The sequence below is a fragment of the Orycteropus afer genome, unplaced genomic scaffold (assembly GCF_000298275.1).
Source record: "Orycteropus afer afer isolate SDZICR_OR568_19922 unplaced genomic scaffold, OryAfe1.0 scaffold00130, whole genome shotgun sequence".
In the NCBI taxonomy this organism is placed as follows: domain Eukaryota; kingdom Metazoa; phylum Chordata; class Mammalia; order Tubulidentata; family Orycteropodidae; genus Orycteropus; species Orycteropus afer.
The window spans coordinates 6,273,096-6,288,136 of record NW_006921717.1 but is presented as its reverse complement, the minus strand read 5'-3'; the positions used below and the strand labels follow the sequence as shown (position 1 = coordinate 6,288,136).

The window sequence follows — 15,041 nt, the reverse complement described above, 5'->3', positions numbered from 1 at the left end:
GAAGTAGATTGCCCAATCTTCCTTCCGAGGAGTGGCTGGTGGGTTTGAACCTCCAGCCTTCTGGTTAGCAGTCAAATGCCTTAGGCACTACAGCCTTTACTTGCTGTATGACCTTGGACACATCCCTTTTCTTCTCTGGGCCTCGGGTTCGTTAACTGTCAAATGAGACATTTGGGTTAGACCAATGATTCTCATATCACCTGGGGTGTTTTGAGTTACAGTTGCTCCAGCTCCATACAGACCTATGGGATTAGAATCTTAAGGCGGGGAGAGGAGGACTTGGAATCTGCATGTTAAGAACATGTTTCATGAAAGCAGTGATTGAAAGCATTGGCTCAGAAGACAAACTGCTTCGGTTCAAATCCCAGCTTCACTACTCACTAGCTGTGTGACCTTGGGCAAATCACATAACCTCTCTGTGCCTTGTTTTTCTTATTTGTGAAATGGGAATAATAATAGCATCTACCTCATAGGCTTGTTATGAGTACTGAATGTGTTACCATTTATAAAAAGTTTAAACAATACCTGGCACAGAGTCAACTTTATACATTACCCTTTCCCTGAAATTCTGTAAAGGCACAGGACAGTAACCACTGACCCCCCAGGTTCTTATCCAAGTAGCCAAGGGGAACTTGACATTTTTTGATATCTAACGTAGCATAGTGCCAAAGGCACTTGACTACTAACCAGAAGGCTGGCGGTTCAAATCCACCAGTCACTCCTTGGAAGGAAGGTGGGGCAACCTACTTTCACAGAGCTACCGCCTCAGAGACCCAAGGAGGGGTCGCTGTGAGTCGGGGCCGACTCGACAGCACATAACAATAACAACAATGCTTTCTCTAAAAAGCTTATGTGAATTTTACCTCCCATTCTTAAACTGACGTGATTTTTTTTTTTTTGTGCATCAAAATTATATAAATTTATTGTGATTTGCATGAAAGTTTACAGGGCAACTTCATTTTCCATATAGCAGTTCATACACATTTTGTTTCGTGGCCTAGACTGCAATTCCCCACAGTGCACCAGCTCTCTTCCCACTTCCTCCCTGTAGTCACCTCTTCCTTGTGTCCTTCTTTCCTATGACATGTGACTTTTGTTTCTTAACGCAGAAACACTCCCACCCCCACCTTGACCCTCCAGAAACCAGTGCTATGCTTCTCCGTACTCCTGCACCACCATTTAAAGTGTGGTTCCCATGAGAGGAAATGACTTTCATGTTTGTGGTCTTTGCTTTCAGATGGACCACTTGGTTTATAGATGGATTTAGATTTGGTGGAGGTCAATGGGGGGCTTTGATTCACTGCCTCTGAGATGTGTCATCTGGGCTTTCTACTCTGCTCCTATTGATGGTTCCCTTCTAGGCTCAGGTAAGGGCTTGGAGAAGGGCTGGTGTCACCCAGCCAGTCCCCCAGGAAATGTGTGTTGAGTGTTTTACTCTAATGGGTGTTGGAAAGGGGCCTTTGGCTTGGAGCATGTAGACTATGCTCTGGGGTCTGACCTGTGTGCAGGAGAATGTCTCGCACAAAGACCCTAACCCCTTTCCCCACCAGGTTTCTACTTACCGGATCATTGTGGGGTACAGCTCCCCGGTATACAGGAAGATGCAGTTGAAGGAGGCAGCCAGGCAGCCCTTCCCCAGCACGGCAAGGGAGGTTCGAACAATGGACCGATCTAGAGAGAAGGGAGCGGGAACAGAGGGAGCTTGGGAGTAGGAGCTGGGAGGAATCGACTTCCCCTCCCTTCTGAAAAGTTGGACTACGTCTGAGGACGGAATCCAAGATGAAGGAGGGGCCAAGGGCTTGTGGGTGCTCACCCTGGGGTACCACCGCATTGATCAGGATACAGATGCCCGCCAGCAGCAGTGAGGCTGTCTGGGCAGGCCGGCGGCCCAGGGAGTTGATCACAAGGAAGCACACGAGCTTGGCAGGCAGGTCCACAGCGCCAAAGATCACCTGGATCAGGTACATGCTGACCCCAAAGCCCTGCAGGTCCATGACCAGCCCATAGTAAGCAAAACTAGTGGCAAACCTAGTGAGGAGGGATAAAGGGTATGGGTTTGCTAGGCAGGCTTAAAGGGGGGGTGCTCATTCAGAATAGGGGTAAGCATCACAGGGTATCCTCTAAGAAGCTGGAGCCTTCAGACTTTCAGTATCCAACTCAAGAATTGGAGTAGTGGTCCCCTACCCCAAGTTTCCCAATCTTCTGATGACTAGTGTCCTGATTTACTAGGGAACTTGTACTTAGTTGCTATGTAATATTTACGTAGTTTTAGTCTGTATCTTATCTACTAATGCTGCACTAAGGGAGGTGGGCAGGTGGGTATTCAAGTCGTATCTCTAGGGCCAAGATGTTAGGAGAGACTAGGCCTTCCTGGGACTTGTCCATGGTCCTGGGATGAATGTTGACCTGTTAAGATCCCAAGGGCCCACAAAAGGAAGCTCAAGTCACTAGGTAGAACCTACAACTAAGGGTGAATCCCCCCAAATTGGAAGTAAAGAGGTCATTGGCAAGAATGTTTCTTTTGACCATACTTCTCTTAACTAGGGTAGAGGTTGCTATGGTGATGGGGAGGAGGGTAACACATACGAAGGATGTCGGGGAATATGACAAAGGAAAAGGCAGCGTTTGGCTTGTATCAGCTTGGCCCAAAGCACTCTTGGAAACAAACTTTAGTATCTTATTGTCTGTGCCTTTGTTTCGCTCAGGCTCCTCAGGCCTGAAAAGTTTCTAAATGTTTTGTGAGGCAGACTGGTCTTTGCTTTCCTGATGTGCTCTGTTGACTCTGGGGAACACCACTCCTGATGAAGTGTTTTCTTATTGGGACGGGGTTAGTGAGGGGAGAAGAAGAAGAGAGGGGTGCCCCGTTTGGGACCCAGGGCCGAGCCCTGGCTGAGGGGCCCGGTCTTCTGGTCTCTCCCTGGTGTGGGATTCCTGTCCCTCGTGGAGGTCTGTTGACCTATTCTCCTCCTCATTTAGCCTCTTCCACCCATTGCATCCGCTCCTCCCCTCCTGGCCTTTTGCTCTTGGTGTGTCTGTCTCTCTGTCCACCAGTCAGTGTGTCTGGGCCTACCACAGCATGGTGAGGCAGAGGAAGAGGCGGCGGAGGGTAGGGCAGCGCAGAAGCTCTAGGGCCGAGGCCTGGCCTTTGCCTGTGGTCAGCTCCTTCTGCAGACTGGCCTGAAGCACCTGCCGGGACGGGCAGGGCTCAGGGCCTGGGACCCTCCAGAGGTTCTTCCCAGCCCAACCCCTGATCAGGGAAGCCTCCTGAGTCCCGGGTTCAGGGATTGGGGGTCGGGGAAGATGGAGCCCTGATGGGGAGTCACAAGAAATCTCAAGTTCTCACGTCCATGTTCAGTTTGCCTGCCTCTTCTGTCTTCCCATTGATCCGGGCCACTCTCTGCAGAGCCTTCAGGGTGAGGTCCAGTCTCCCAGAGGAAGAGTACCAGCGAGCAGACTCAATGAAGAACCTGGGAGCAGGGAGGAGGTGAGTGTTGGCATGACCCCAGTTCCAGTCTGCCAGGCTGGGCCTTGTAATGGGATTTGGTCAAAGGCTGGGAGCCCAGGGGCTTTGCCACATCCCCCTCTCTAGGATCACAAGGGACTGCCCAGCTTGGTGAGAACTCATCCCCAACTCAGGAGCTCAGCTTGAGTGGTGGGTAGGCGGAGCCGCAGAGGCAGGCTGGGGAGCTGGGAGCAACTGGAGGAAGCTGGACCATAGGACACCCTGAAGGAAATCCTCTATTACCCCATCTGTCAGGCTATGGCGTTAGCTTGGGTGTGGCCTTGACCTTCTCTGACTCTATGGGGTCAGGTGTGTGGCACACTCTGGGAGATGCCCTGGCAACCCTGTGAGCTCCTGTGCCACCGCTTCCCACCCGGGGTCCACGCACCAGGAGTAGATGAAGAAGGCAAAGAAAGGCAGAGAGACCAGCAGCTGCAGATGGCGCCAGTGGGGCACGGCGTAGGCCACACCGGCCAGGAGGAACTGGCCCAGGCTGTAGACATAGCCTGTCAGGGTGCCCACGCAGGCCCGGGTGTGGATGGGCATCCACTCCATGTCTAGAAAGAGGGTTAGAACATGATAGTGCAAGTAATAGGACAGCCGGGTGGGTGAAGATCCTTGGTGCAGGCAAATGCCCTCCCTCCAGCCAAACTCTGATCATTGTCCAGGTTCCATAGAAGGTGCCTCAAGTGTGGTTTGGTTACAGATTGGGTGTCAGGTAAGGGATGGGGGGACTTTTGGTGGAGGTAGAGATGGAAAAGTGGGTTCAGAATTCCCAGGAGCAGACACCTTCACATCCTGATATTTTTTGCTCCTTCCAGCCATCTGTCTTGGCTAGCACCCCTTCCCTTCTGAACATTCCTCATCTGTGTCAGTGAAGCCACCCCTCTGGTCCTCCTGGGCTGGACTCTAGCTTCAGCGGCCACAGTAGCCCACACAGAGGTGGTGGCTTCTCTCTATCCCTGAGAGGCCAGGTGAGATGGGACCAGCTCTCTGCTGTGGTCTGAAGAGAGCCAACTCAGTTCCTTGTGGAATCTTGAGGACTTGGGAATTCAACTGGACTTTGGGGCTAGAGTCCTCAGAAGTCCTGCCCTGGTTTTAGCTAAGTCCCAGTTAACTCCTCTAGTCCAAGGGATCCAGAATCCTCAGACTAAGGAATGGCCTTAGATCGGTCTCTTCCCTTCTCCTTGCTGGGCCCTTGTCTGAGGAACAGGAAAGGTGATCTCTCAGAGGGTCACACTAGTGGCCAATGGACAGATCATACTCAGTGTGGACATGTGCTTGGTCTGCACAATGCTGCCTTGCCCTGTGTTAGAGATAATTGCAACCATTAACAAATTGGGAGATTTTACATTTAAAAAGGGAGAAGGGAACTCTGAGAGTCATGGAACCTCCCTGGTGGCTGTGGGTCCACTGTGTGCCTTTTGGATACAGTCCTCACCACCCCCTAGTGCCTCTCACACCTGTGTCAGTCATTTATATTCCACGCCTGGCCCCAGCGACGGAGTTTGATGAGGGGTTAGGGTAGTACGGGCCAGAGAGAAAAGCTGTTGTGTTGGCTGGAAGGGCTCAGGAGGGGTGGAGCTGGGAGAGGAGGGAGGCAGGGAAGGGGCTGCTGGGCTGGGTGGTCAGAGGGGAGTGGGGAGGGCCCCCATGCTGCCCTCCTGGTATCCCTCACTCAGTGTCATGCAGTTGAGGGCGATGCTAGCCAGCGCCATGCCCGAGAGGAGCCGGAAAGTGCAGTAGGTGAGGAAGTTGGGTGCGAAGGCTGCACAGGTCCCTGACACGGCTGTCTGAAGGTAGTTTAAGATCAGCATCTTCCGGCGGCCCAGCCTGTGGAGGGAAGGGAGACCCTGAGGGACTGACAAGGCGGTGGAAGAGAGAGGCAAGCCGGCCAGGGAGAGGAGTGCTAGCCCTCCCAGGTGAGGCCTTGGGGCGGTTGCTGAAGTGTGTGGCACTGGGAGCTCCTCACCCAGCAGAGAGTTCCCTCGGGCATGAACTGTGCACACTGGACACCAGGGGCCCTGGGTTCTAGTCCTGCCTGGCCACTGACTAGGTGGTGGGAGAGTTGAGGGAAGACCAATGTTTGCTGAACATCTGCTTTGTGCAGATGTGTGGGGGGCAGGAGGCACTTTCACATGCACTGTGAACAGTTACAAGCAGCTCTGTTGGTGCAGTGGCTAAGGCATCTGGCTGCTAACCAGAAGGTTGGCAGTTCAAACCCACCAGCTGCTCTGGGGAAGAAAAATGGGGCAATCTACTTCTGTAAAGATTGACCACCTTGGGAACCCAATGGGGGTTTCTATGAGTCAGAATCCACTAGATGGCAGTGAGTTTGGTTTCGTTTCTTGGTGAACGATTATTATTCCGTTTGAAAGAAGGGTGGAGTGCCTTGGCCAAGGCCACACAGCCTGCGAGTGGCAGGGCAGGATTCGATGCCACAGCCTGTTCTCTGCCCCCTCTCTGCCACCTGCTGCATGCTCCTTCCCGGCCTCATCAGTGGGATGCCTGGGTTGGCCCGGAGCTGAGGCATTCACACTGTGGCCTACAGAGCCCCTTGGATCCTCAAAATGCCTTGGAGGCTCCTGTATGCGAATGAGTGTGTGAGTGTGTTGGGGCAATCAGGGACTGAACTGGCAGAATTGTGGACCTCTATTCTCTTCCTTCAAAACAATTCAGCTTTAATCTGTTAAATTTACTGAGCTTTCAAAGAGAGAGCTTTTGTTGTTGCAAAAAAGTATGGAAAACTCCAGGATTGGGTGACAGCCACAGTCCCTCCTGTCCTGGTCATTCCAGGATGGGATTCCAGGACTTGGGAGGGTTCCTGTTGGAGTGGAGGGTGCCTGGGTGGTGCTAGGCTAGGCTAGAGCTAGGCTGCCAACTGAAGGCCCAGCAGTTCGAATCCACCAGGCCTCGGAAGAAAGGTGTGGTGATTTCCACTGAAAGATCAGCCATTGAGACCCTGTGGAGCAGAGTTCTACTCTGACGCCCATGGAGTTGCCATGCATTGCCATCAACTCAGTAGAAGATTCCTACACTACGAGGCTGGGGCTGTAGTTCCTCCAGCCAGCCCCAGGTGGGAATGCTAGCCTCCCACCTAGGCCCCCTGTGCCCAGCCAAGGAACCCCCGACCCTAGCCCGGCCCCTTGGCCTTCCTCAGGACTGACCTGTCTGCCAGGTACCCGAACACCATGGCTCCGAGCAGCACCCCCACCATGTACAAGGACTGAGCCAGCTGACGTAAGGCCCTGTGAGAGCACACGAGGTCCCACTGTGGGGAGAGGGAGCAAGGGTCAGGCAGAGATGAGCCTGGCTGCAGATGAGTGCCTTCCCCTCCTTTCAGGTGGGCCATCTGGGGGCTGTGCCACCCTCTTTGTCACCCTCTGTGTCCCAGGAGCTGAGAGAATTTTCTTAGCTTTTCAACTCTCATAGCCACTTTTGCTACACAGACTCCCATGTCAAACCTCCTTCTCCATCTTTCCGTCTTGAGAACTTGAGATTCACACACACACACACACACACACACACGTGTGTGTGTGTGTGTGTGTGTGTGTCCAAGGGGAAGGCAGAGCCTTCATGGTGCACAGACGGGGGGCCCCAGGTCCTCACCTCAGTCACGATGGTGGAAGGGAAGGTGCTGTTGTCATAAATCCAGCCGTCGGTGCAGGGCTCTGTGGTCCCTGTGACGTTAGCTTCTGTGCCATTGGCGGAATGTGGTCCCCACTGTGGGGAGGTGAAGCGGAGGCAGGACTCAGGTTGCCCCTGCCTGTCCCGGGGCAGCCAGGCCTCCAGACCCCCGTCCTTGCTGAGGTTGGCGTTGGCAGGCGGGCGGCAGTGGTGGGTGGGGATGGCGGCGGTGAAGTTCTGCAGGGTGTTGTGGGAGGCCATCAGGAGCAGAGGGAGGACCACCAGGGTGACCTGAATCCGCTGGAAGCGGCCGACGCCCCCCACCTGCTGCAGGAGGTCATTGAAGGCCATGGGGGGGCCAGGCCCGGCCTGACGGCTGGGGGCCGAAGACTTGCAGGCCCAGGATCTCCGTCTGTGAGTCCGTCTGCTTGCTGTCCTTCACCGGAGGAGAGGGGCTGCCGTTGCCTCCGCAGCTGAGCTGTTCCCAGAGCGGGATCTGAGCCGGCTCGGTGGGGGGACAGCAGCCGGGCCGGGCTGCCCCTCCTCCGCTCCCTGGCTCCGGGCTCTGGCCCTCCCTTTCCCGTGCAGCCTGTCCTCACTTGGGTGGGGGGGGGCACCTCAGCTCTCAGGGTCTGCTGCTGCAGGACTGACCCCTGCATGGGCAGTTTTTAATCCTTGGCCTGGAGGGAGTTAAAGTGTGACTTGGTATCAGGAGGATTAACCCTGCAAGTATCCTTGTATCAGTGGAATTTCTCCAAGTGGGTATAAAGGGCAGGAGAAGGTGGACTGAAGCAGCGGTGGCCGAGGGCATGGACCGGAAGGGCCCATCTGGATGTGTAAGAGCAGGAGCGGCAGAGCGAGATCTTTCCTCTTCCCTTTCACGGGGAGACGAGGCTTTGGGAAGTGTGGTGGCTTCTTACGAGGTCTCTGGCCTTCTTGGTGGACAGGACCCAAATAGTCTGTCTTTGGGTAGGGTTGCCAGATAGAAACCCAGTTAAATTAGAATGTTGGGAGCTCTAGTGGTGTAGTGCCTAAGGCACTTGACTGCTAACCAGAAGGCTGGTGGTTCAAACCCACCAGCCACTCCTCGGAAGGAAGATGGGGCAATCTACTTCCATAGTGATACCACCTTGGAAACCCAAGGAGGGGTCACTGTGAGTCGAAATCGACTCGACAGCAGTGAGTTAAATTAGAATGTTAGGCCAATAAGTGATTTTTCAGTATAAGTGGTGTTGCTATGAGTTGGAATTGACTCAGTGGCAGTGGGATGATCCGTGCAGTGTTGTGGTTGTCGGTACTGTTGAGTCAGCTCCTGACTCCTGGCGATCCCACGGACAACTCAACCCTGTGCCGTCCCCACGGTCAGTCTGTTGTGATCCGTAGGATTTTCACTGGCTCATATTTGGAAGCAGAGCTTCAGGCCCTTCTTCCTAGTCCCTGGGACTTTGGGAGCCCCACTGAGATCTCTTCAGCAACCGAACACGCTTTCACTGACAGATGGGCGGTGCTTGTGCATGACGTTCATCGGCCAGGAATTGAACCTGGGTCTCTTGCATGGAAGGTGAGAAATCTACCACTGAACCAGCACTGCTGCCAGCCCCATGCACTACTAGGGACACAGTTGTACTGAAAAAAATTATTCATTGATTTGAAATTAGACTTTAACTAGGTGCCCTGTATTTCTGTTTGTTAAATTTGGCAATCCTAGTCTTTGGTCTTCTGGAGTCAGCTCACGTTGTATAGGATCACAGCTTTGTTCATTTGGAAGAAATGACAGCAGTCAGAGGCTGCTCTTGAAGGAGCAGGACCTAAGTCAACATGGTATGTGATGTAGGTTGATTCTCCCAGCGACTCAGCGTTCACCTTCTTGATTACCCCAAATTAAAAAGCATCTCTCATTGTCATGTGGTCTCTGTCCATAGTTTTACTTTCACAATGAGCATGAACTTACTCATTTTAGGCCCAATCCTTGGATCATTACTTTAATTTCTCCAACAGTTCGGTTCTTGATTCTGGTCCAGGGCAGTGTTGCGCTCTGGATTACATGGGATTTCACGGGATCCGATTGGTTGGAACATGTTGAGAATGCCAAGGATGCAGGTCACAGCTTCTCATTTTGGCACAGTATATATAATATATAAAATGGACTCTGGAGTCAGCCTGCTTTGATCCAAATGATCAAGCCACACCTACTGGTGGTGTAACTGTGGGCACTCTGCACCTCAATGTCCTCATTTGCCAGATGGAGATAATAGTCATGCCCACTTCATTGGGTTGTTGGAGGGTTAAATGAGTTAATACATGTGACGAGCTTAAACTTGTCCCATAGTTCAGTGGATACTTACTGTTCTTACTATGTATTTCTGGTAAAAACATGAGCTTTTTCTATCAAATGAATTTTATAGAGGAAATATATCTAAGCACATCTCAACCTAAAACCATGGTTCTCCATTGAGAGTTATTTGGCACCCTCTGGGACATTTGCCAAATTCTGGAGATATTTTTGATTGTCACAACTTGGGGGTGGGGAATTGGTACTGGTGTTTAGGGATTGAGATTAAGGATGCTTCTAAACATCCTGTAATGCAGAGGACAGCTCCCTGTAACAAAAATTATCTGGTCCCAAGATACCAATAGCAGAGATTGAAAAACCCTGCTCTAGAAGACACCCCCAACTTATTTTGTATAGTGGTCAGTTCTGACTGACTAAGGAAAGTGCTGTCATACAGACTTCTACCAAAATATGTTAAAGAATTCCTGTGCTCTCAGTTGAGTGGGGAAAAAGTTTTGCAAGATGAGGAGAGAACATCTCCTTGTTCTGCTTCAATCCAACAAAGTAGCCTGGACTCCAAAGTATAGGCGCTCTTTCCATACCCACACCCAGCCAGCCCCTTTCTCCCAGGACAGGACCTCATTCGCCCTGTACCCGGGCCAACACTCCTCTCCACCATGCTCTGACTTGATTGTGGGCCTCACTCACTATGCTAGACTCTTCTTTGCTCTTGATGGTATGTTTTCCTGTTGGGTCTCTGTAACCTGGCTCCTGACTGTCCCTCTACATATACTGGTAGATGTCTGAACACAATGAATGATTAGGGTTCCATAGTTTTACAGGAGGTTCCCCAGGTACGATACACAGTTGGGGATACAGATGACCATGGGGAGGAAGTGACAATTATCATTCCATTGTTCAGGGCAGAAATCTCCAAGTCTTGCTGTTGAGGGGAAGTGGTTTGATGTCTGACTCTTCCTGTTAGAAGTCAAGATCTCTGTTATCTATCATTCCAGTTTATCCAAATGACATTTTTGTGTGTTAAGTGAGGGGGATGTTTATTGTTCATGAAGTCTTAGACTATTGACTCGTCCAAGCCTACTTTGTCGAATTGCAAACCTGAGGCTCTTCTCTGCTGCTTTAGAGGTGTAGACTGCTCAGCTAAAAGGGCCCTGGAGATCATCTGGTCTTGTATGTATAGAAGAGGATAGAGAGGAGGCCTAGAGAGGGATATGGCTAGCCCGGCCTCCCTCCTCCTGCCCTGTGTTGGTTCTAGGCTGGGACTCAGTGGGTGTCCAGATGCCTGACAACATTCTCTAGGCCAAAGTATACAAGAGCTCTATGACCTGGGGATGTAAGGACAGCTGGACAAACATCTTATAAACTGCAGGACCAGTCTCTTGCCAGGACTTGGTGTCTTCATGGGGAGTGGGTGGAGTCTGAGGGCGGTGCGGGAGATGACGGGCCCCTGCAAGCACCACCCCTCTCTGAGCCCTGTGCTCAGTGCTGCCTTGGAGAAGAGTTCCCTCCCTGGTGCCTGGCCAGCTCCAAGTCAGGCTGAGTCCAGAAAAGGCTCCAGCAGGGACTGCAGGGACTGCAGGGACTGAGTCATGGTTGGCTCCTGTGACCATCAGAGTGGCAAGGGGATTAGCCACCAGTTCCCAGCTCCAGGAGGATTTTGGAATAGAAATGCTTCCTTGGCAAATGGTTTGTGGATCTGGAAACTACCCCTTAGGGATCTTCTGGGTCACTAGATACTCAGAATTGGATGCCCCTGTGCTGATTGGAATGTGGAATTAAGTTCTGGCCATGCTCACTGAGAAGGGGTCAAATCTGGGGACTTCCTCATTGGCCAAGAGCCACAGAACCACATAGCTGCAGAGTTGAGTTCCGTCACTCCAGTGAAAACTTCTCATTGTGCAGATAAGGCAACAGAGGCCTCACGTACTCCAGGCACTTGCTCATGATCACACAGCAATCAGACTCAGAATTCATCTCTCTTGATTCCCTTATTCTTTCCACTGTACTAGTAGCCATCCCAGGCCCTAGATTTTCTGGGACCAGTCTTGATTTTGTACAGATTTATTCTGTTAAATACATAGGATTGAAAATGAGTGACTGTACGTGCTTCTGCTTTTGATTAGGGTGTGAGACTTTTCAAATAAATAACTTACAGATCAAAGGAAACCTTCACATGTCCTACATGTGGATTTGAAATGGTTGACTTGGAGAGGAGTCTGGCTGGCTCCAGGCACCTGCAAAGCCCCAGCTACATTCTGAGGAAGAAGCCACACTGTGTGCTTTGTGCTTTGTGACCTGGCCACTTTGGTTGATGAATGGTGCGGAAATTAGGAATTCATCTAAAGACTGTCATTTCAAGGCTGACTATGCGGCCAGTAACAAACGAGGTGTTCCAACATGATGACTCTGCCTCAAAGAGGTGCTTTGTGTTGGATGGTGATTCCATAAACCAGTTGGAGGCCCTGCTGGTGACAGAGAAGAAAGCAGGTGAAACAGGAGGAGCTGGAGAAGAATAAGCAGAGATGGCGAGATGATGGAATCCAGAATGGAGTTTGAGGATGGCAAGCATGGTCATCTGGGGGGCCAGTACCTCCTGACCAGCATCCTAGTTCACCATGAGCCCTGACCATGTGACTGGGAGGTGCTTTCCTCGTATCTTTCCTGGGTGTCTTTGCAATAAAACCAAAATCAATAAGTCCATTGACATTGAGTTGATTCCAACTCAAGATGACCCCACGTGTTGCAGAGTGTAAGTGCACTCCATCAGGTTTTCTTAACTATAATTTTTATGGAACCAATCACCAGGTCTTTCTTCTGCAATGCTGCTGGGGTGAACCGCCAATCTTCAGGTTGATAGCTGTACATAAACCACTGTGCCACCCAAGGACTTGTCTGCAATGAACACCCTGAAACAGCATAGGAATAGTCATGGCCAGGACATCTAGGAGCCATCCTAAATTCTTGAAAGATGGGGACTGGGGAGGGAGGGCAATGGTTCCTCTCTGATTCTAGTTCTTCTTCTTTCAGGGGGAGACCCAGGTATTGCTAGCCCTATTGTCAGTTGGTCCTAGATTCCAAGGAAAAAATTCTATAGCAAATGGGCCTGATAACCACTAGGGCAAAGGCCAGATCTGGGGGAGCTCACACCAAGACAGGAGAGACAGATAAACCTGCAACCACAGTCCAGTGTGATTGATAATCAGAGACAGGTAACTCACACTCTCAACCTGTGTGTGTCAAATCTCAGCCCAGGAGAGAACACGTGATTAACCCAATTTGGATCAGGATGCCTCCTGGTCCAGTCAGCCAGCACTGAAGTGTGACTCACAAGGCATTTTGGAGAAAATTATCCAAACCAAGGCTTTGAAGATGAGTTAGAATGAGCCAAGTGTACTGTGGTTGGGGTGGGGAGAAGTCAAGTACTGGACACGTGCAAAGGGCAAGAGAACAGAATGCAGGTCCAGTCTAGGAGCTGGAAGAAGTTGGACAAGGTTGGCTTGCAGGGTGCAAGGTGTTAAAAACTAAAGCTGTTGAGACGTTTGGGGCCTGATCATGATGAGCCTTGTTTCAGAGCTTAGACTTGCCACCAAAGGGAAGCCACCACAAGGGTGAGGCTGGGGTGCCACAGAATCTCTCTGATGAGGATGAAGCTCTCTCTTAAATCTCTAAACACAGATTTGAGAGTAATTAGCTTAGCATAGTGCCTAAGGCACTTGACTGCTAACCAGAAGGCTGGTGGTACAAACCCACCAGCCACTCCTTGGAAGGAAGGTTGGGCAATCTACGTCTGTAGTGATACTGCCTCGGAAACCCAAGAAGGGGTTGCTATGAGTCAGGTCTGACTCGACGGCACGTGACAACAACAACAACAGCTCTGGGGCAGATCCTCAAAGTGCTGGAATGGATGAGTGTGTCTGCGCTACCCCATATGGTGTATCGGAATTGAGCTGGTCTTAACTGAGATGCACTGTAGTTAAGGGATTGGACTGCTAACCAAAAGGTAGATGGTTTGAACCCCCAGCTGCTCCACAGGAGGAAGATGAGACAAGCTGCTTCCATTGGAAACTGCAGGACTAGTCTCTTGCCTTCATGGGAAGTGGGTGGGGTCTGAGGGCAGTGGGGGAGAAGATGGGCACCTGCAAGCACTCTCCCTCTCTGAATTCCAATTTTGGAAGTCCAATGAGAGTTGCTAAGGATCCACTCGATGGCAATGGGTTTTTATGTTTTTGGTGGCAAACCCGGGTTTGATTTCCAACCAATGTGTCTCACGCACAACACTGAGGTTGCATTGCAAGCTGTCAGGGGAGGCTTGCATGGTGCTATGATGCCGACCAGGTTTCAATAGAGCTTTTAGACAAAGATGGACTAGGAAAAAGGCCCTGGTGATCTACTTCTGAAAATCAGCCAGTGAAAACGCTATGGATCCCGTGGTGTGATAAGCAACAGTTCAGGGGATGGGGCAGGACCAGACAGTGTTTCGTTCTGTTGTGATGAGGTCATTATGAGTTAGGGGCTGACTCAATGGCAGTTAACAACAACAATGACAGTTAGTGTAAAACACACCAGATTTTGCAAAGTTAGTATGAGTTAAAGAATGTAAAATCTCTCAATTATTTTTATATTGTTTAGATATTGAAATGGTAATACTTGGATAAAGTTTCACCTTATTCATTTATTACCTTTTTGAAGTCAATAATAAGAAATTTCAGAGAGCCCTAGTGAAGACTACAGTCTGGATTATACCTCAACGTAAAGAAGACAAAAATCTTCACAACCGGTCCAGTAAGCAACATCATGCTTGAAGTTGTCAAAGATTTCATTTTACTTGGATCCACAATCAACCAACGCTCATAGAAATAGCAGTCAAGAAATCAGACATCATAATCTGTTGCAAAAGACCTCTTTAAAGTGTTAGGAAGCAAAGATGTCACTTTGAAGACTAAGGTGCCCCTAACCCAAGCAATGGTATTTTCAATCGCCTCATATGCATGTGAGAGCTGGACAATGAATATGGAAGACTGAAAAAGAACTGATGTCTTTGAATTGTGGTGTTGGCGAAGAATACGGAAAATACCATGGACTGCCAGAAGAACGAACCAATCTATCCTGGAAGAAGTGCAGCCAGAATGCTCCTTAGAAGTGAGAATGCCCAGACTTCGTAGGAAGTACAAAGTAGGAAGAAACCTACTTTGGCCACATGGTCAGAAGGCGTTATATTCACTGGACAGTGCTGGTAAGGACTGTTAAGGGACCTAGGAAAGTTCTGAGGGACATCACCTTTTAAGGAATGATAAAGATGAGGAGCTGGGTTTTGATATTCTTTGGTTACAAGGCATAGAACCTCTCAAATTAGCTTGAACAAAAAGGAGAATTTATTGAGAGAATTTAGAGATATTTGCTCTCTCCCAGGGGCAGAGAGTGAATCCGAGGCTGGTGAGAAGCTGGGACCTGAATCCATGAAGAATCAATGCAGTGGCCTCACCAGTTCTCACCTGGGCCTACACTGTCTCTTGTTCTGTTTTCTTTGTAGATTCACTATGTTCTCTCTCTGCAATTGGCTTTCTGTGCTCTGCTTGCATCGGGGCCAGCTCAGCCTCACATTACCTTGACTTCCCAGGA

The 15,041-nt window shown here is 50.5% G+C and overlaps 1 protein-coding gene across 1 annotated transcript in view; it reads right to left on the bottom strand.

Moving 5' to 3' along the window:
• Positions 1–7,480, bottom strand: part of SLC22A6 (solute carrier family 22 member 6) — an 8,925-nt gene extending 1,445 nt beyond the window's left edge. The window contains exons 1-8 of the mRNA XM_042781529.1: positions 7,112–7,480; positions 6,670–6,773; positions 5,181–5,335; positions 3,891–4,059; positions 3,344–3,467; positions 3,071–3,186; positions 1,814–2,028; positions 1,563–1,671 (exon numbers count right to left, since the gene is read on the bottom strand). Of these exons, the coding sequence (XP_042637463.1) occupies positions 1,563–1,671; positions 1,814–2,028; positions 3,071–3,186; positions 3,344–3,467; positions 3,891–4,059; positions 5,181–5,335; positions 6,670–6,773; positions 7,112–7,480 (1,361 nt within the window). The remainder of the gene's footprint in view (positions 1–1,562; positions 1,672–1,813; positions 2,029–3,070; positions 3,187–3,343; positions 3,468–3,890; positions 4,060–5,180; positions 5,336–6,669; positions 6,774–7,111) is intronic.
• Between the last annotated feature and the right edge of the window lie 7,561 nt (positions 7,481–15,041).